This window comes from Coregonus clupeaformis, chromosome 10 (genome assembly GCF_020615455.1).
Source record: "Coregonus clupeaformis isolate EN_2021a chromosome 10, ASM2061545v1, whole genome shotgun sequence".
Lineage (NCBI taxonomy): Eukaryota > Metazoa > Chordata > Actinopteri > Salmoniformes > Salmonidae > Coregonus > Coregonus clupeaformis.
In genome coordinates this window covers 25323572-25344438 of record NC_059201.1, presented here as the reverse complement: position 1 = coordinate 25344438, position 20867 = coordinate 25323572, and the positions used below count along the sequence as shown (strand labels likewise).

The 20867-nt window shown below is 42.6% G+C and overlaps 1 protein-coding gene across 1 annotated transcript in view; it reads left to right on the top strand.

Moving 5' to 3' along the window:
* Window positions 1-4957: 4957 nt before the first annotated feature.
* The window catches only part of LOC121574940 (coiled-coil domain-containing protein 3-like), a 28176-nt gene continuing 12266 nt past the window's right edge, over window positions 4958-20867 (top strand). The window contains exons 1-2 of the mRNA XM_041887639.2: window positions 4958-5782; window positions 15206-15380. Coding sequence (XP_041743573.1) covers window positions 5427-5782; window positions 15206-15380 — 531 coding nt within the window. The 5' untranslated portion in view covers window positions 4958-5426. The remainder of the gene's footprint in view (window positions 5783-15205; window positions 15381-20867) is intronic.

Sequence of the window (20867 nt, the reverse complement as noted above, 5' to 3'; positions counted from 1 at the left end):
AGGAAGAGGGGACTCACTGATGTCCATGCTCCTGTATCAACACCAAAAAGCCTGAGGTTTAAACCGGGTAATGCATATTGAAAATATAAACCCTTTGTCAAATTATATAACAGTAGGACAGGCTCTGGTGTAATCTTAAAAACATGGCCTAGGCCTATTGATGTAAAGGCCTGCCGCAGGCATTAGATCTGCCAAAAGGAAAAATGTAGACCCTATGAGCCATCTTCGCCTAGGCCTACTATTTTTCTGCATGGTTGGCATGGGTTAATTCATCCCTCACCTCTATCGAGGTAATCTCGTTCCTGGAAAGGGGGATACCTAGTCAGCTGCACAACTTAATGCATTCAACTGAAATGTGTCTTCCGCATTTAACCCAACCCCTCTGAATTAGAGAGGTGTGGGGGGCTGCCTTAATCAATGTCCATGTCATCGGTGCCCAGGGAGCAGTTGTTGTTGGAGATTAATTGCCTTGTTCAAGGGCAAAACGGCTAATTTTTCCACCTTGCTGGCTTGGGGGATCCGGATCAGCAACCTTTCGGTTACTCACCCAACGCGCTTAACCACTAGGCTACCTGCCACCCCTTTGAAGAGGTTACTAAAGAGGAGATAACTGGGGGCTGTTCTGCTGGGAAGGACATTCCCATGACAAGTCTTGTAAAGTAACTAAGAGCCTCTTCTACAATTTGCATAAAAAATACAGTTGGCTACACATATTACATAATTTATTATACACTTAAACTTCATAGGCTGCTTGCTACGTCTCAACCACTACCTCCGGAAGTAGCTCACGACACTCGCCTGACAGTTGCACCCCTTGAAGCAGGGCAGTGAAAACACAATGGTGTTGAGCCAACACTCCTAAAGTATAAATGGTAATAACAGTTTTTGAAACAGCTGAAATGTATAGACTTTTTCCTAATATTTGAAACTTGTTTCATTGAGTTTTTAATTGAAATTGCAGTAACAGCCTGTTGTCGCTGGCTGCACCGAGCCATGTCAAAATATGGAAGCCTATCCCCAACACCAAAAACATGTAAAATGTAGATCATACAAATGGGATATGTTTTTTTATTTGTAACATTGTGTGGTGATTACAGAGGTGGCACCACAGGTCCCAGAGTTGTGGGAGGTAATTTGTTTTAACAGGCCTGAGCTTGCTGTATGCAGGGTTGCGTCATGTAGGCCTTTGCATCTGTAGTTAAAAAGATACCCATTCAGTCTGTCATCACTATTGTATTGATTGATTAATTCCAGTCAATAATTTTGGATTGAAAAGGCCTAGGTAGCCTAGCCATCCGAAGTTTGAATATAAAACAAATTTGATAACATTCACATTTCTCAGAACACAAATAAATTGGCCTATTTTAGGCTATAAAAACAAGATGTTATGGGTCAGGCCCAGATGGGATCAGAGCGCATAGGCTTCTCTAAGCTACCTACAGCTGTGATTGTTATCAGTAGGCTACAGTTGATCAGACAGAAGCACAGACTAATTGTGCACGTTGAGAAATCATGAGGCATTTTATAAAAACAGTGAATTCACTTATGCCCATGTTTTCAGTCAAATTTGAAATTTACATTTACGTTTTAGTAATTTAGCAGACGCTCTTATCCAGAGCGACTTACAGTTAGTGAGTGCATACATTTTCATACTGACCCCTGTGGGAAACGGACCCACAACCCTGGCGTTGCAAGCGCCATGCTCTACCAACTGAGCAGTATTGATATCGTAGTCCCCCTGTAGCTTAGTTGGTAGAGCATGGCGCTTGCAACGCCAGGGTTGTGGGTTCGTTTCCCACGGGGGGCCAGTATGAAAATATATGCACTCACTAACTGTAAGTAGCTCTGGATAAGAGCGGCTGCTAAATGACTAAAATGTAATATTGAAAAAAACGAAGCATGGTTTTTTGTAAGGTAGGCCTACTGTACTTATATCTTAGTATGAGAGGGTTAAATGTACATTTTTGATAGGCTCAAGTTACTTGGTGAAGACAGCTGTTAGTAACTCTGTGCTTTTGTCTTGAAGCTAAAATGTAATGAGTGTAGCCTACAGCCAAGAAAATGAACCCTTTAATTGTCTCCACATGCTTGTGAATTGTTGCATTATTTAAGAGTGTAATATGGTTTGGTTGCATTATTCAATAGTGTAATATTTTAGAAGAAAAGTTTCTGTCATAGATGCGTTAAAGAGGTAAATCGAGCTCGACCAAAACTAGGGAATTGCCATGGAAATGCATAGGGGAAAGGGCCGTGGGGCAAAGATCCCAAGTCTCCTCATTGCCCCCCAGCAAAATGTGCCTAATGTTTATGTGTATTTCACACTATGTTGAGGTAAAAATAGAAGTATAATGCTTGTATGAATGTCAACCCCAACACATGTTCATGTCATCGTTACCAATCAACTGCATTATAGTTAAAAACGACTTCGATTACCACCACCGATTTCTGTATGCTAGCTATGCTAACAAGCTTATACGAACAGGAGTTAGCATTTAGCAGTCACTTCTTCTAAACCTGAAAAGGGACTTCTACATATGATACAGCGAAAACAGCCAAATATATCCAAATTGGACTTAAGTAACCACATTGTGGGCCTGTTACAATACATAAATCATGATGGATTTGACGAGTATCCACTTTGTTAGAACAGATTTGTTGAATGTGTACCAATCTGGTCTTTGGGACGGTCTGCGTTCCATTGACCCCTTTACCGCATCTATTGTTGAATAGTTTGTGCTTACTGGCTAGTGTCTACTGTGATATTTACGGTCAATTTGAGCGGCGGACCAAGAATGCCACGTTGCCAGCCACAACGAAGGGTAAGGCAAGGATGTAACGTAAATTGAAAAGTATAATTATCTTTTGCCACTCCGCTCCTCAGACTCTCCTTCATATCTCGTAATGGGAATTCAGTCTAAGTAAAAATACTTTGAAGTACTACTTAAGTCGTTTTTTGGGGTATCTGTACTTTACATTACTATTTATATTTTTGACAACTTTAACTCCACTACATTTGTAAAGAAAATATGGACTTTTTACTCCCATACATTTTCCCTGACACCCAAAAGTACTTGTTACATTTCGAATGCTCAGGGAGGACAGCAAAATGGAACAATTCACACCAGGGGCATCATTTCAGCTAAACCTAGGGTATGGCAAAGTGGATTTTAAAAAATCAAATTGAAGCTCATTTACTGCATTTCTACAGCATTTTTCAACTCTAAAATGCAATTTGAAGAACAGCAAAAACAAGCTAAATTGACTGCAGCCATTATAACTTTGTTGCTGTATCTTCATTCACCTCAGTCAATACGAGACTTAACATTCTACAAACATATGTTATATAAGAATTAGCTGCTATGTGTCATGTCAAGTCAAACAGCAGTTACCTAGCCAACGCCATCTACTACAGTCATCTTTACCTCTGCACTGTTTCGAGAAAAAGTTGCACTGTTCCCTGCATCTGCATCATGAGCTCTCCATAAAGCCAGCCAGCCATACGAACAGCCTTCCCTCCTGCTCCCAGGTGTCCACATGGTCCTGAAGTCAGCCTCTAATACTGCTGAACTCCATTTGCCTTTTAATCGGAATTGGAATGATTTCAGTAGCCTATTAGAAAATGTTGGTGGATCGCCAATTTGCCCTGCGGGTGATTTTACTTGGCCCCCCAAGTTTTCTGAAGAAAAAGAAAAGGTAGCTTTTATTTGGGGGATCTGTTCCAAAGTATTACCACGCATAATAAAGAGATATATGTGATCGTATACAAATGCAAGCAAGGTTTGAAATGATTATGTTTTCGTCAAATATTTTATCTGTTTGGGCTTCTTGCGGTCAATTTGCAGTCTATAAATTATATTGTATTATGTTCTAGCCCCCTGACCATCTGCTCAATAATAAAATCAGCCTGCGGCTGAATCTAGTTGATGATCCCTGAGCTAGGGTAATCGCGCCTGCTCAAATACTGTGTTTGTAAATTATATCTGAGTGTTGGAGTGTGCCCCTGGATGTCCATAAATAAATTAAATAAACAACAAAATTGTGCCTTCTGATTTGATGTATGGCTTTTTTTTTTTTTATGACAATTTAGTACTTTTCCCACCACTGTACTTAAGAACATTTAAAACCAGATACCTTTAGACGTTTACTCAAGTAGTATTTTACTGGGTGACTCAATTTTACTTAAGTCATTTTCTAAGGTATCTTTACTTTTACTCAAGTATGACAATTGAGTATTATTTTTACACCACTGCCCATGACAGAGGTGCAATGCTGGGACAAAGGCATGATGTTACATGTCAATGTAGCAGGCCTACTGTTCAGCCTAGAGTCTCTTGAGCCTGAGACATTTAGGAAATGTGTTCTTGCTTGAACTCTGACCTAATGTTAGCAGCAACTCATCTATCTTTCAGGCACCAGAGTGATTAGAAAGTGGTCAAATATGTATTTCAATCAGCTTCTGGTGGTGTAATTTGTGGCCCACCTCCCACCTCGTTAGCACATGTGGGCCACAGGTCATCATGTCTCAGAAGTCATGTCCCCAGGGGGACATCGTTTGTCTCAGTGATACGGATAAGGTCGCTGTTGCAGGTTAGGCTGATAATTAAGTTGTAAATTGTAGGCGCTTATTACCAAAGCAATATAAGAGGAATATAGAAATACACCAAATATTATGTAACATTGGAAATGTATGGAAATAGCCTATATTAGACAATGGTCTGCAAATTGCCAATTTGGAGGATTGTAAATTGGCATACCATTTTTGTTGACCCCCTGAATGTCTGATCTAGAGAGGTTAAGTAACATAAAGTGTCAGGTAATAGACAAAGTGGAGATGTTCTCTAGGGAGGCTGTCAGAATAGTGCACCCTTAGCGGAGTTGCCAACAAACGGATGCATCCGGTTATCAGGGATACAGCTACTTCGACCTAGCTTCCTCTTCAGCACGAAACCAGATGTGGGACCTACGCTCAGGCGTCTTTTTACGCCTGCTACGTTAGGTTAGAATAGAGTGTCAGATATAAAGCGCACTGAGCACCTCTGAGCGCCTCATTCTATTCTACAGGATACAGGGGAGCTGCGCGTAATATTAGATCATCACTCACAGAGTGTAACCTAGCGTGCAGGAGGGGATCAGGGAGGACAGAGGGGTTAGCATGAGAGAACTGGATCAATAAACTGCTGCGGCGCTATTATATTTGACCGCAACAAGTGAGTGACTATATGTCACATTCCCGCCGTTATTTACAAAGAGAGCATAATTTTTGGATACCTACCACAACGTTGGTGCTGCGCATTTGCACACAAGCCCATGGAATACAGTCCTGTCTGACAGTTTGATGAGAAGTCACTGGTCCTGTAGCGCTCACCCATCACTGCCCCGAAATTACGTTTCATAGAGGCTGCAATCGAGACCCGCAGTTGCCTGCCATGAGTGCTATTTTGGCTTTGATTCTGGCGACCTGTCTGAGCGGAGTTTGGGGATGCCAGTTGCCCCATGACTGGAGACCACAGACCGAGGCGTGCCGCGCGGAGCTCGCGGAGATCATCGTTTTCGCCAAGGTGCTTGCGCTGCACAAGGACTCATACAGTGTGTACAACTACCTGCCTTGGCAGTATGACACGGACCTCTTCTTCTCCGCCGAGATCGAGCTGCAATGTGACCAGGCGTGGGGCAGCATGCTGGAGGTCCCTGCCGGTTCCCGGTTCAATGTCACCGGGCTGGGCTACTTCCCCTGTTACTCCTACAGCGCAGTGGAGAACAACTCTTACTATTTCTTTCTGAGGTAAGAGACAGTGACATCCTGGTGTTGGAGGAGCATTTATCACTTTCAAGCAAGTGTGGCGGTTTTGTAAGTCAGAAATGACACAATCATAATTCAACAGAAAATAGGCATACAGTGATTTGGTAGTGTAATTGCCTGAACTTGTGTCTAGATACAATATAACCCTTACATTTCCAGCTGTGTTATCATTTTTTACAGTCATAATGAGAAACTTGTGTTTGATGAATACTTGGTGAAATAGAGTTGAGAGTGCTGGTCTGGCCGTTAGAATTGTCTTGGGATGCAAACACAGCAGGAATAATAACCCAAACCTGCTGTGTGTGTGTGTATGTGTGTGTGTGTGTGTGCGTGCGTGTGGTGTGTGTGTGTGGTGTGTGTGTGGTGTGTGTGTGTGTGTGTGTAATATGAAAGTGTGTGATATGGAGTAGCTAGATTGTGAGAAAAACAGCAACAGATTGAAAAGCGGATCAGGTACCAGTCCTTCTGAAGTAATGCCTTTAATGATACTACAGTATCTATCATGGACAGATGGATGATGCACATCAATTTCCTCAGATGTCACACCTAACGTGGGGGCAACAGATGGAGAGAGAGAGAGACTCAGCACTAGCACCACCAGTGAATTTGACCCCAACACGTTTGACCCAAAGTTAACTTTGTCTCACATATTATAGGTAAAATATCTGTGCTACTTTGTGATAGTTAAAATGCCTTACACAATTTACAGCATATCAGTAGATTTGTTTCCACAAAGGCAGGTTTTCATAATGTGAGTTGATTGACACCTTAATACTTATCTCCCTTGGTTTTAGAGGGGAACAACACAACAGTCTTAGAAAAAGTGCCTATGGCATTCCAGCTTTTATAATTACAGAGGCTGACAGTTCCCAACTGGTTAGGGGAGACCCTTAAAGCTGGAAGTTTAGGCTGAGGGTGTTATCTCCACACCAACCACAGGCTGGCTGGGAAGTCCTTTGTATCCCAAACATAGAACAACCCTGCTGAATGACACCAGGCCTTCTGTTCTGGGAGATTAACTTGTGCCGACAGGTTTAACTGAGGTCTCATGTCCTGTGTTTCTTTCATTCTCAGCACCTAGAACAGATAAAAGCACATTCAATCAAAGAGTCTTTCAAAGGCATTCCATTGTGGAGTATTCAGCTATCCCGTATGGATGTTCACGGCCAAGTACAGTAATGACTGTGTGTTTAGATAGTCAGGGGGAGAGTGTGTGTATATGTGTGTTTTGTAGATGAGTTGGATGGCCAGCTGCATTGTTTATAGTTTTTTTGAAGACCCCAGGTTCATAGCCCCCCTGCTGCCAGTCAATACACTCACTCACACACACACACACACTCACTCACACACACACACACACACACACACACACACACACACACACACACACACACACACACACACACACACACACACACACACACACACACACACACACACACACACACACACACACATGCACACACACACACACGCACACACACACACACACACAGACTACATGCATATACGTATTAACACAGGTCCACACACACACACACACACACACACACACACACACACACACACACACACACACACACACACACACACACACACACACACACACGAACTTGTGTGTTCTGTTTGAGAGGAAAGGTTGATGGTGTCACTATGTAGCCGTTCTCCATCACTGGGAAACCCATAAGGCTTTGGGGTTTTTGCTGATCTGAAAGTCTACTCATCCTGAAACTACAAACCATAGGGATTAACCCTGCAATCAGCCAGGGGACCCTGGAAGGAAACAACCTAATAAGGATCACAATAAGACACAGACATACGGGTCGAAGGATTTAGTGTGCCATGAAAATAAAAAAGCCTACATTTACATGTAATGTGCTGTGTTAAACTGTCACTCAAAGTTACATAAAAAGCCTATATTAGAATATGCCTCCTGTGATGGATCTCTAGACTACCTCCCTCCATTAGGATGCTGGGATGGTGGGGGGAGGGTGTCTGCCTGAGCCCATAGTGCTGCTCTGCAGCTTCTCAGCTAATCTCAGACCTCCGTCATAAACTGTTAACAGAGGAGTCTCCAGTTCCAGAAAGCATTGTTCTCGTCGTTCTGCAACGCTGGCTCTCTCAGGCGCTAAATCAGCTAGCTAGTGCTGAAAAGTTTCCATCAGAGTCTCCAGTGAGCTCCCATTTCCTGTTAAAGCCCCCCATACGACACAGTCTGAAACAGCCTCCCCAATCAATCATGACTATGAGTGCCCAGGACAGGACAAAAGGGAGTTTAGCATAGGAAGAAATGCAACAAGGAGTCTCCCACAGGACCGAAACTGTAGACTGGTTGATTGGTCGGCCTGTCTATGCCAAATGTAGTCATCTCAATCCCGTAACATTGTTACTTGTCTGCTGTTAAACAAAGAGAAGGGACATATTATTATTCTTGGTGATTCTGTGAGTAGAATGTGTGGGTTAAGGTTTTACAGTTCATGCCTCAGTTAGGACTTAATAGTTCATCCCTTGCTTTCATCTAGCCGGATGGAGTGAAGGGGTCGTGACAGCCATTCATTCTGAACTCACAAGGATGTCTCCACAAGTTCAGTCAATAAATCTCAATGCAGTGGTGGTGCTCTGGTGAGCTTTAAGCCTCAAGACACTCAGCTGCCTGCCCCTAGAGAGGGCTACTGTAATTTGGAAGAAGCCTCCTTCCCTATGTTTTAATTCCAAGAATCACCCATTTGAAAAGATAGAATAGGTGAAAGCACTGAAAGCAATAAACAAGTGCTATATTCTCTCCATTGTGTTCAGTTCACTTATGTACTGTAAGTAGGATGGGAAAGGATGCTTGCTTGAAGAACTGAGAGACACAGCATAGGGCTACTGGGGGAATTGATTCCAGGGTGTCTGCCTTAGTCTCCAATACCATGGAGAAGGCTTGTTATTTGGCTCAGGTATATTGCACATCCCAGCGGTTCCCCCTTTGTTAACCTCCTCCTTTGAGTCTTTGGTGTGTGGCTGAACCATGAACCAACCAGCCAGCTGGTTCCATTTTGACAGGGCAAAACTCACCAGTCAAACCGTCACAGAAAAGCAAAGAAATAGGAGAAAGGCTGCATGGAAACATTAATTAAACCAACATGCTCTTGACTAAACAAGGTTAAGACGAGATGACAAGCTTTCCTATGGAGGACCAGGTTTTGTTGTGTGGAGGGATGGGGGAGAGGGAGGTGAGCTCTGTTTAAAGTTGAGGAATTTGAGAGTGGATGTGAAAAGGGGTCCGAGAACCAGCAGACACGTACGCTCTCTGGAAGCCATTAGGGTTTGAAAAACAGGATAATCCCTATAACTGCTGTCGATACCTTATGCTGAGAGTGTAATGGAGATGATACGTTGGTTTGGCAGAACTTTGACAATATAGCTGGCTAATACAGACACAGCATCCAGGATATCATTTAGCTAAACCAGCATAGACATATTTTTCTTAAGATATTGTTTTTTTCTACAACCATTGACTGTGGAACTGTTTTGGAATGTATACATCAACTGGTTGGGACGTAATTATTTGCCTGCTAAGTGCCATGGAATTTGTAGAAGCTGAGAAGAAATTGAAACCAGTGGAAACATTGGCCATTAAACTGCATTTACTAGTGCTGGTTGACATTACTGTGCCATCTGGGAGTATTTGGTTGGTTTATACATTGGGTTGTAATCCAATAGGGACCAAATGTCTTGAGACTTACATGCTAGACTTGTGAAGTAGGGGAAACACTGGCCACAGCCCTCAACATGCAACAGAGCAGAGAGAGACAGAGAGTGAGAGAGGAAGGGATGGAGGGAGGGCGAGAGCGATCGAGTGAGTGAGGGATGGAGGAAGGTGGAGAAAAAGAGAGAGGGACAAAACGTACTGTTTATGAAATATATAAAACAATCCACAAAGCCGTGCTTGTCAGGATGGGGAAGGATCCATGTCTCAGGAGCATGGAATTAATAAAACCAGTGCATCAGTTATTGTTTTGAGGGAGATATTGGTTCCAGTGTCCCTCAAAATATGCAGTGAAATTAATTTCAAAGCTATTGAAATGAACACACACACACACAGCACACACACACAGCCATTATCATTGGTCATGTCCATTGTGAGTGTGTTCTTGTATCTGTGCTAAATAGTCTGGTAATTAGAACCATATGCATTTTTTGGGCCAACAGTACAACACAGAGTGTTATTCCCTCCGGATCCTCTCTCCCCATCCACATAATTCTCAGGGTTGACCTTGTGTTGCCCCTGCTTACATTCCAGTGCCGGAGTAGTTCATCATTATCAACATTATGAGTGACCCCCACTGTAGGGACAAAACATCAAGCTGTCTGGGTCAGACAAAAACATACAAACATACACCGTAACAAATGACTCTTTGGATCAACAAAAAAAATACTTTAACTGGTTACAAGTAAATAAGTTAGGTTTTCTCAATTGAAAAAAACAATGTTTATTGAAAGCAAATATATATGATTAACTTAGATTATTAACAAACAATAATTCAAGTTGCAACCTATTTCTTTCAACGCTCAACTTACTTTTCCCCTTTAATAAATAACATAAATCCAAACTAATATTTAATGTACAGTGGGGAAAAAAAGTATTTAGTCAGCCACCAATTGTGCAAGTTCTCCCACTTAAAAAGATGAGAGAGGCCTGTAATTTTCATCATAGGTACACGTCAACTATGACAGACAAAATGAGAAAAAAAATCCAGAAAATCACATTGTAGGATTTTTAATGAATTTATTTGCAAATTATGGTGGAAAATAAGTGTTTGGTCAATAACAAAAGTTTCTCAATACTTTGTTATATACCCTTTGTTGGCAATGACACAGGTCAAACGTTTTCTGTAAGTCTTCACAAGGTTTTCACACACTGTTGCTGGTATTTTGGCCCATTCCTCCATGCAGATCTCCTCTAGAGCAGTTATGTTTTGGGGCTGTCGCTGGCCAACACGGATTTCAAATCCCTCCAAAGATTTTCTATGGGGTTGTGATCTGGAGACTGGCTAGGCCACTCCAGGACCTTGAAATGCTTCTTACGAAGCCACTCCTTCGTTGCCCGGGCGGTGTGTTTGGGATCATTGTCATGCTGAAAGACCCAGCCACGTTTCATCTTCAATGCCCTTGCTGATGGAATGAGGTTTTCACTCAAAATCTCACGATACATGGCCCCATTCATTCTTTCCTTTACACGGATCAGTCGTCCTGGTCCCTTTGCAGAAAAACAGCCCCAAAGCATGATGTTTCAATCCCCATGCTTCACAGTAGGTATGGTGTTCTTTGGATGCAACTCAGCATTCTTTGTCCTCCAAACACGACGAGTTGAGTTTTTACCAAAAAGTTCTATTTTGGTTTCATCTGACCATATGACATTCTCCCAATCCTCTTCTGGATCATCCAAATGCACTCTAGCAAACTTCAGACGGGCCTGGACATGTACTGGCTTAAGCAGGGGGACACGTCTGGCACTGCAGGATTTGAGTCCCTGGCGGCGCAGTGTGTTACTGATGGTAGGCTTTGTTACTTTGGTCCCAGCTCTCTGCAGGTCATTCACTAGGTCCCCCCCATGTGGTTCTGGGATTTTTGCTCACCGTTCTTGTGATCATTTTGACCCCACGGGGTGAGATCTTGCGTGGAGCCCCAGATCGAGGGGAGATTATCAGTGGTCTTGTATGTCTTCCATTTCCTAATAATTGCTCCCACAGTTGATTTCTTGAAACCAAGCTGCTTACCTATTGCAGATTCAGTCTTCCCAGCCTGGTGCAGGTCTACAATTTTGTTTCTGGTGTCCTTTGACAGCTCTTTGGTCTTGGCCATAGTGGAGTTTGGAGTGTGACTGTTTGAGGTTGTGGACAGGTGTCTTTTATACTGATAACAAGTTCAAACAGGTGCCATTAATACAGGTAACGAGTGGAGGACAGAGGAGCCTCTTAAAGAAGAAGAATTTTCCACCATAATTTGCAAATAAATTCATTACAAATCCTACAATGTGATTTTCTGGAAATTAAATTCTCAATTTGTCTGTCATAGTTGACGTGTACCTATGATGAAAATTACAGGCCTCTCTCATCTTTTTAAGTGGGAGAACTTGCACAATTGGTGGCTGACTAAATACTTTTTTTCCCCAATGTATATACAACAAATTTTTTCATCTTGTTCCAAGCTAATTTTTTATTTGATATTACCTATCCAAATTTCTTCAATTGGATTACAAGCAATTAAATCATTTCCCTGTATCAAGAAATTCAGTTGGTTCAATAACATGAAATAATGATTCAGTTCACATTCTCTACATAGACTTTCAAATGTATTGACTTCAATAGTGTAATCAAATGGTAACTAGTTTTCCAATGAAAACTTTACCAAGCTCTTTAGTATCGTTGCAAGCAAGTATCATTACAGATTCAGTGTTGGCAGTGCACATGTTATACCTTGTATATAGAATACAACAAAGCAGATTAACTGGAATGACATTCACTCTCACAGATGGCCAAAAATAACAGTCTGAAAGCCACGTCCCCAATAAGACACACCTTTAACTCTTCTGATAGGCTGCTGCTGCTACATTGCCCCCACCGCTATGCAATGTGCATCTGCATGAGTTGTTGAAAGCAATTTAGAAGCGTTCATTCAATTTAAAAAATCACATTGATCTGTCAAACTCATTATTTTATTTCAGACAAATTGAGTAGAATAGGTTTAACAAACCAAAACGTAACTTTAGATCATACCAATCAGTAAAAGCACTTCAGATAACAACAGCGCCGTCCCACTTTTTACAGTGTAGAGCTCACAACACACACACACTCATGAGGTACAGTGAGGGAAAAAAGTATTGGTAACACACTTTGCCGTGAAGGTCTGAAATCCTGCAGCGCCCGCAAGGTCCCCCTGCTCAAGAAAGCACATATACATGCCCGTCTGAAGTTTGCCAATGAACATCTGAATGATTCAGAGGAGAACTGGGTGAAAGTGTTGTGGTCAGATGAGACCAAAATGGAGCTCTTTGGCATCAACTCAACTCACCGTGTTTGGAGGAGGAGGAATGCTGCCTATGACCCCAAGAACACCATCCCCACCGTCAAACATGGAGGTGGAAACATTATGCTTTGGGGGTGTTTTCTGCTAAGGGGACAGGACAACTTCACCGCATCAAAGGGACGATGGACGGGGCCATGTACCGTCAAATCTTGGGTGAGAACCTCCTTCCCTCAGCCAGGGCATTGAAAATGGGTCGTGGATGGGTATTCCAGCATGACAATGACCCAAAACACACGGCCAAGGCAACAAAGGAGTGGCTCAAGAAGAAGAACATTAAGGTCCTGGAGTGGCCTAGCCAGTCTCCAGACCTTAATCCCATAGAAAATCTGTGGAGGGAGCTGAAGGTTCGAGTTGCCAAACGTCAGCCTCAAAACCTTAATGACTTGGAGAACATCTGCAAAGAGGAGTGGGACAAAATCCCTCCTGAGATGTGTGCAAACCTGGTGGCCAACTACAAGAAACGTCTGACCTCTGTGATTGCCAACAAGGGTTTTGCCACCAAGTACTAAGTCATGTTTTGCAGAGGGGTCAAATACTTATTTCCCTCATTAAAATGCAAATCAATTTATAACATTTTTTACATGCATTTTTCTGGATTTTTGTTTTGTTATTCTGTCTCTCACTGTTCAAATAAACCTACCTTTAAAATTATAGACTGATCATGTCTTTGTCAGTGGGCAAACGTACAAAGTCAGCAGGGGATCAAATACTTTTTTCCCTCACTGTACATATTATGTGTGAGTGAGAAAATGATGGAGTGAGTGTCTGTGTGTGTTGGAGTGACAGTGTGTGTAAGTGTGTAGGGCCCTGTGAGTATGCATAGAGACAGTGAAAATATTGAAATATCAATAAAGATACAAGGTAAACTCAGTCCATGTAGCTATGTTGTTAGCTATTTATCAGTGGATGTGTGTGTGTGTGTGTGTGTGTGTGTGTGTGTGTGTGTGTGTGTGTGTGTATGTGTGTGTGTGTGTGTGTGTGTGTGTGTGTTTTTGTGTGTTTTTGTGTGTGAAGGCAGATGTCTGCTCGGAGAGGTTAGCAGTGACATGGTTCAACACCACAATGAATGAAAACAAGAGAGGGGTAGAAAAACTAAATAAGGGAGGACGTTAGAGACATAGAGGGAGTTGGGGAGAGTGTGCCACTTTGTTTGGATGAGTTCAGATGTGAACTTTCAATGTTTCGCCTGAAGGTTAATTACTTTGTAATGCATAAGTGCTTTAGTGTAGCTGCTGAAGAAGTGTCATAATGTTGTACTGCAGGTGCTCTAACTGTGTGTTATGCAACGGGTATTCCCCTCCTTGTCACACGATTGGAGGTTTTATTAGACAGCTGTGGCCCAAGGCAGAGTTGAAATGTTCAGATACCAAAGCCACACTCTAACCAGGTTTCAATCAAACATTTTTATGCGAGTAAAGTAACAGAACATTTTTCGGTAAACATTCCAAATGTCGACAAAACAAAATACGCTAGACATTGTGGGATCTTTTTGTGTCGGTAAAATGAATTATGTGAAAAATGTTGGTGGAAACGCTTTTATGCGCAAATATTGATATAATAACAATCATATCAAAGTAAACTTGGAGTCACGTGATGACATGTTGTGTGGTCCTCCCACTACTACTCATCGGGAAAGCATGCAGTTTATTAGGTTACAGATTAAATAAATTATGATGAACTTCACAGGGAGGTGAAAGTGCAAGGTGATGAGCTTGATGCTCCTTTCCAATAAATATCAAGGGTCTTATTCTGGTGACTTGATAATCAATGCTTGGCTGCCTTTGACAAATAAAAATAATCTTGCTCCTTTGTCCATAATAGTAATCTCATCATGTAGGCTTTATATGCTCTCTAGCATGTGCCAATACCAGAGTGTGCACACTCACTATATAAAACAAAATCTTTCATGAAAGATTCATCAGTAGAGTTGAAAATGAGATGGAAACCCATTTAACTTGTATTTTTTATTCGGTACATGGGAATTTAACCGCAAAAGTTTTGTATGTGCACTACATCATCACGCACAGCCTTTTATCTGCAACAACTCAATTTGATGGAAACACATCTGGTGGGAAAATGTGTATATGGTTTTTATGCAGAATTTAGAATATTCGCATGAAAATCTGTCTCCAAATGGATGGAAACCTAGCTACTATGGAGGATAAAATACAGTTATTTTAACCCTGCCTGACACCAACGGCAGCATCACACAAGCTGCCACACCGCAGTCTCAGAGCCATACTGTATGAGGGTTTTGTGTGTGTGTGTGTGTGTGTGTGTGTATGGAATTCAAATGGAATGCATCTTCATCCCCTGTCTCTCTGTGTTCCCCAGGATGGATGAGAACTACAGCATTATCCCCCACGGGGTTAACTTCCAAGATCCAATCTTCCCAGACACACCAGAGAACCACCATATGTTCGCCAGCCTCTTCCAGTTCTCCAACTGCACGGCCGGAACCATGGTCCACACCTACACCCCAGAGTGGGAGGCTCAGGAGGACAGCCGGGTACGAATTCAACTAATCTATCACTCCGGTTTTTATGTGCCTTTGTTAAGAAAGTCTCAACAGCAACTCCTGAACAGCAGCTCCTAAACCACCAAAGAACAAGACTGGCAAAGTAAAACCACCTAGGTTGGAAGAATCTCATCAAAACACATGCAGGAAACCTTTGACAGACACACTAATAGACAGCTGATCAATTTTCCTTGCTATTACCCCTTAATCCATTTTGGTCCCTCCATGGCTGAGGTAGCATGCAGCGTACGATGTCCTAGCAAGTCTTCCATGATCATTTGCACTTGAGAGACCAGGAAGCATTAACTAAAGGGCAGCGCTGCAGAGTATTGTATGTTATGCTTAACCTCCCCTTAACCCCCAATCAGGGAACTTTGCCTATCATGAAAGGGATCACAATAGGAGCCCCCACTTCACAGGGGATGGAATTGCATGCTATCCAGAAATCATTCTGCTAATGGTGGCTTGTGGTTAGGGCTAACCACAGTCTTCAAAGGTCCAGTGAGGAGAGGATTGTAAGTGTAATATGTTATTGGTGTCTGGGAGACCAGAATTCTTTGAGTGGTGGATAGAGGCCCTGCTCTGATGAGTAGTTGGTCCAGGCAGTCAGACTCCCCTTGGTCAGAGCTCTGTTGTGCTTCTCTCTCATGTGTGTCAATGCTGGGTAGAGTATGTTGGCTGTAGAGCAGGATGTGGGATGCGGCTGATAGACAGGGAGCAGCAGGCATTTTAACCGTCTATGGAGTTTTCTACTATGAGCACAGAACTTACCTTTATTATACTGTCTGAGCCTTTCATACCAATGTTATGGTAGGTGGGCAGCCATCGGTTTAGTGATGACTGTAAATATAGATAGAAATGATTGGATCAGTTTCAAAGCCCTGTCTCGTGGTCAGCGGGACATTGTTGCTCATAAAATCCAGATTGAAGTAGTTTGAGGGAAAAGTGTGCCTCATACACATTGTAAAATACCTAAATGCTAATTAACATACCGATGAGTATGAAGTCTACACATTTCTGCATAACATATCCATGGCTCAACTCAACGTTTCAGTGTCAATTTGCAAGATCAACACCCGTGATCACGTCATCGTGTCACGCATAGTCCCTCTTTAGAAACTAATAATCTGGCATTTCAACGTCTTTGGATTCTGTTAATTGAACTCATGATTTACATCAGTCTTCCCTGTTTCCAATCATGTGCTGACTACACATAAAAGCCTTCTGTCACGGTGACGGAATAAGAATAGGCTTATGTTTCCATTAATGACCACATCTTAGCTCAAATCTGTAATCAGAGGCAAATCCAAGGCAATGCACAAAGTAATTCTTATGATTACACTGTTATTACTAAATAACTGAATGGAATGGCTAGGCCCACAGGCTGGACTGCTGGACAGCATAACGCAGTCATATTCTGTCATCATGCCACACAGACATGACTGTGACTGTTGTGTAAGAGTGACAGTCTAGGGTCTTCACATGTAAAACTAATGATAATTACCCAACACACATACTGTTATGATTATAGTCGTAGATTTCCTGGGTTAGACTGAAATTCTCATATGCCCACGGGGATACTCTTAACTGGGACACGCAGCTGTTTTGCCTCAAAAACCTTTAAGATGTCCCTCTGCTAACGTGGGAAAATGTCCCAGTAAGGCTGGAAATCTATTTCTTACTGGATGAGTGTCAAAATGGCATGTTATGTCTATGTTTCTGTTGAGTCTAGGTCCCTACCATTATGACCACAGTGATAAATCTTCCATCTGCCACTTGAGATTAGTGTTTGTTGGTTTGGTTGTGTAAACAGTTGAATGTATTACTATTTTTAAAACTGGGTTGGCTGCCATGGGAATGATATGATAGGGATAGCATTCAGAGATGTCTACGACTTTGGAAGCAAGCGCATCAACTCTGTAGCTGTGGTGCAGGTGTGGACCATACGTGGGAGGTAGATGCTCCGATCACAGTCCAGATATTTTCAAGACTCCAGACATGTTCAAGGGCAATTAAATAGGTATGTGTCCACAATGGAGTTTGGTTTGGGAAACCATGGACTATCCCATAACAATGGTAGGGAGATGTGGAGATAGGGACTTTACTGTAGGTACCTCTGGTCTGAGTGAAACACATACCCAGTTAAAACACAAAACTCCATCTCTCCTTCCATCTAATTATGTTCCCTGGAATTTGCTGTTTAGGGTTACCTGCTGAGTGGCCTGGTTGGTCTAGAGGTAATGCTGCAGCCTCCGACACACATACTGTATCTACAGTGTCAGCATAGGTTTGAATCTGGCCTACTGCCCTTTCACACAACGTCTCTCTATATTTCCCCACGGCCATCCTCTCTCTATATCTGTTCAATAATGTCAGAAAATACCTTAAAAATATATATTTTAAAAAATAGTTACCTGCTGAGCCTCTAGAGCAGTGGTCACCAACCACTCAAGATCACTTTCACAGTCAAAAAGCAAGCTTGAGATCTACCGCTCAGATTTTCTTTTTAAACATGACTTTAAAAATGTAACATTAACCTAATAAAAACAGTTCTGTAGGAATGAGGTTTGTGCAGTAGGCCTAATACATTAAATCAAATTAAATGTTATTTGTCACATGCGCCGAATACAACAGGTGTAGACCTTACTGTGAAATACTTACTTACGAGCCCTTTAACCAACAATGCAGTTCAATAAACTAAAGTTAAAACATTTAATAAAAAGTAACACAAGAAAATAACAGTAACGAGGCTAAATACAAGTGGTACCGGAACCGAGTCAATGTTTTGAGGATCTGGGGACCCATGCCAAATCTTTTCGGTATCCTGAGGGGGAAAAGGTGTTGTCGTGCCCTCTTCACGACTGTCCTGGTGTGTTTGGACCATGATAGGTTGTTGGTGATGTGGACACTAAGGAACTTTAAACTCTCGACCTGCTCCACTACAGCCCCGTCGATGTGAAGGGGGGCGTGTTCGGCCCTCCTTTTCCTGTAGTCCACGATCATCTCCTTTGTCTTTCTCACATTGAGGGAGAGGTGTTGTCCTTGCACCACACTGCCAGGTCTCTGACCTCCTCCCTATAGGCTGTCACATCGTTGTCGGAGATGAGGCCTACCACTGTTGTGTCGTCAGCAAACTTAATGATGGTGTTGGCGTCGTGCTTGGCCATGGAATCGTGGGTGAACAGGGAATACAGGAGGGGACTAAGCACGCACCCCTGAGGGGTCCCTGTGTTGAGGATCAGCGTGGCAGATGTGTTAGTGCCTAGCCTTACCACCTTGGGGCAGCCCGTTAGGAAGTCCAGGATCCAGTTGCAGAGGGAGGTGTTTAGTCCCAGGGTCTTTAGCTTAGTGATGAGCTTTGTGGGCACTATGGTGTTGAATGCTGAGCTATAGTCAATGAACAGCATTCTCACATACAGTGGGGAAAAAAAGTATTTAGTCAGCCACCAATTGTGCATGTTCTCCCACTTAAAAAGATGAGAGAGGCCTGTAATTTTCATCATAGGTACACGTCAACTATGACAGACAAATGGAGAGAAATAAATCCAGAAAATCACATTGTAGGATTTTTTATGAATTTATTTGCAAATTATGGTGGAAAATAAGTATTTGGTCACCTACAAACAAGCAAGATTTCTGGCTCTCACAGACCTGTAACTTCTTCTTTAAGAGGATCCTCTGTCCTCCACTCGTTACCTGTATTAATGGCACCTGTTTGAACTTGTTATCAGTATAAAAGACACCTGTCCACAACCTCAAACAGTCACACTCCAAACTCCACTATGGCCAAGACCAAAGAGCTGTCAAAGGACACCAGAAACAAAATTGTAGACCTGCACCAGGCTGGGAAGACTGAATCTGCAATAGGTAAGCAGCTTGGTTTGAAGAAATCAACTGTGGGAGCAATTATTAGGAAATGGAAGACATACAAGACCACTGATAATCTCCCTCGATCTGGGGCTCCACGCAAGATCTCACCCTGTGGGGTCAAAATGATCACAAAAATCCCAGAACCACACGGGGGGACCTAGTGAATGACCTGCAGAGAGCTGGGACCAAAGTAACAAAGCCTACCATCAGTAACACACTACGCCGCCAGGGACTCAAATCCTGCAGTGCCAGACGTGTCCCCCTGCTTAAGCCAGTACATGTCCAGGCCCGTCTGAAGTTTGCTAGAGTGCATTTGGATGATCCAGAAGAGGATTGGGAGAATGTCATATGGTCAGATGAAACCAAAATAGAACATTTTGGTAAAAACTCAACTGGATTGGAGGACAAAGAATGCTGAGTTGCATCCAAAGAACACCATACCTACTGTGAAGCATGGGGGTGGAAACATCATGCTTTGGGGCTGTTTTTCTGCAAAGGGACCAGGACGACTGATCCGTGTAAAGGAAAGAATGAATGCGGCCATGTATCGTGAGATTTTGAGTGAAAACCTCCTTCCATCAGCAAGGGCATTGAAGATGAAACGTGGCTGGGTCTTTCAGCATGACAATGATCCCAAACACACCGCCCGGCAACGAAGGAGTGGCTTCGTAAGAAGCATTTCAAGGTCCTGGAGTGGCCTAGCCAGTCTCCAGATTTCAACCCCATAGAAAATCTTTGGAGGGAGTTGAAAGTCTGTGTTGCCCAGCGACAGCCCCAAAACATCACTGCTCTAGAGGAGATCTGCATGAAGGAATGGGCCAAAATACCAGCAACAGTGTGTGAAAACCTTGTGAAGACTTACAGAAAACGTTTGACCTGTGTCATTGCCAAAAAAGGGTATATAACAAAGTATTGAGAAACGTTTGTTATTGACCAAATACTTATTTTCCACCATAATTTGCAAATAAATTCATAAAAAATCCTACAATGTGATTTTCTGGATCTTTTTTTCTCATTTTGTCTGTCATAGTTGACGTGTACCTATGATGAAAATTACAGGCCTCTCTCATCTTTTTAAGTGGGAGAACTCACACAATTGGTGGCTGACTAAATACTTTTTTTCCCCACTGTAGGTGTTCCTTTTGTCCAGGTGGGAAAGGGCAGTGTGGAGTGTGATTGAGATTGCGTCATCTGTGGATCTGTTGTGGTGGTATGTGAATTGGAGTGGGTCTAGGGTTTCCAGGATGATCAAATCAAATCAAATGTTATTGGCCACATGCGCCGAATACAACAGGTACAGACATTACAGTAAAATGCTTACTTACAGCCCTTAACCAACAGTGCATTTATTTTTAATAAAAAAATTAGAATAAAACAACAGTAGGGAGGGTATAAATACAGGGGGGTACCGGTGCAGAGTAAATGTGCGGGGGCACCGGCTAGTTGAGGTAGTTGAAGTAATATGTACATATGGGTAGAGTTAAAGTGACTATGCATAAATAATTAACAGAGTAGCAGCAGCGTAAAAAGATGGGGTGGGTGGGCAGTGCAAATAGTCCGGGTAGCCATGATTAGCTATTCAGGAGTCTTATGGCTTGGGGGTAGAAG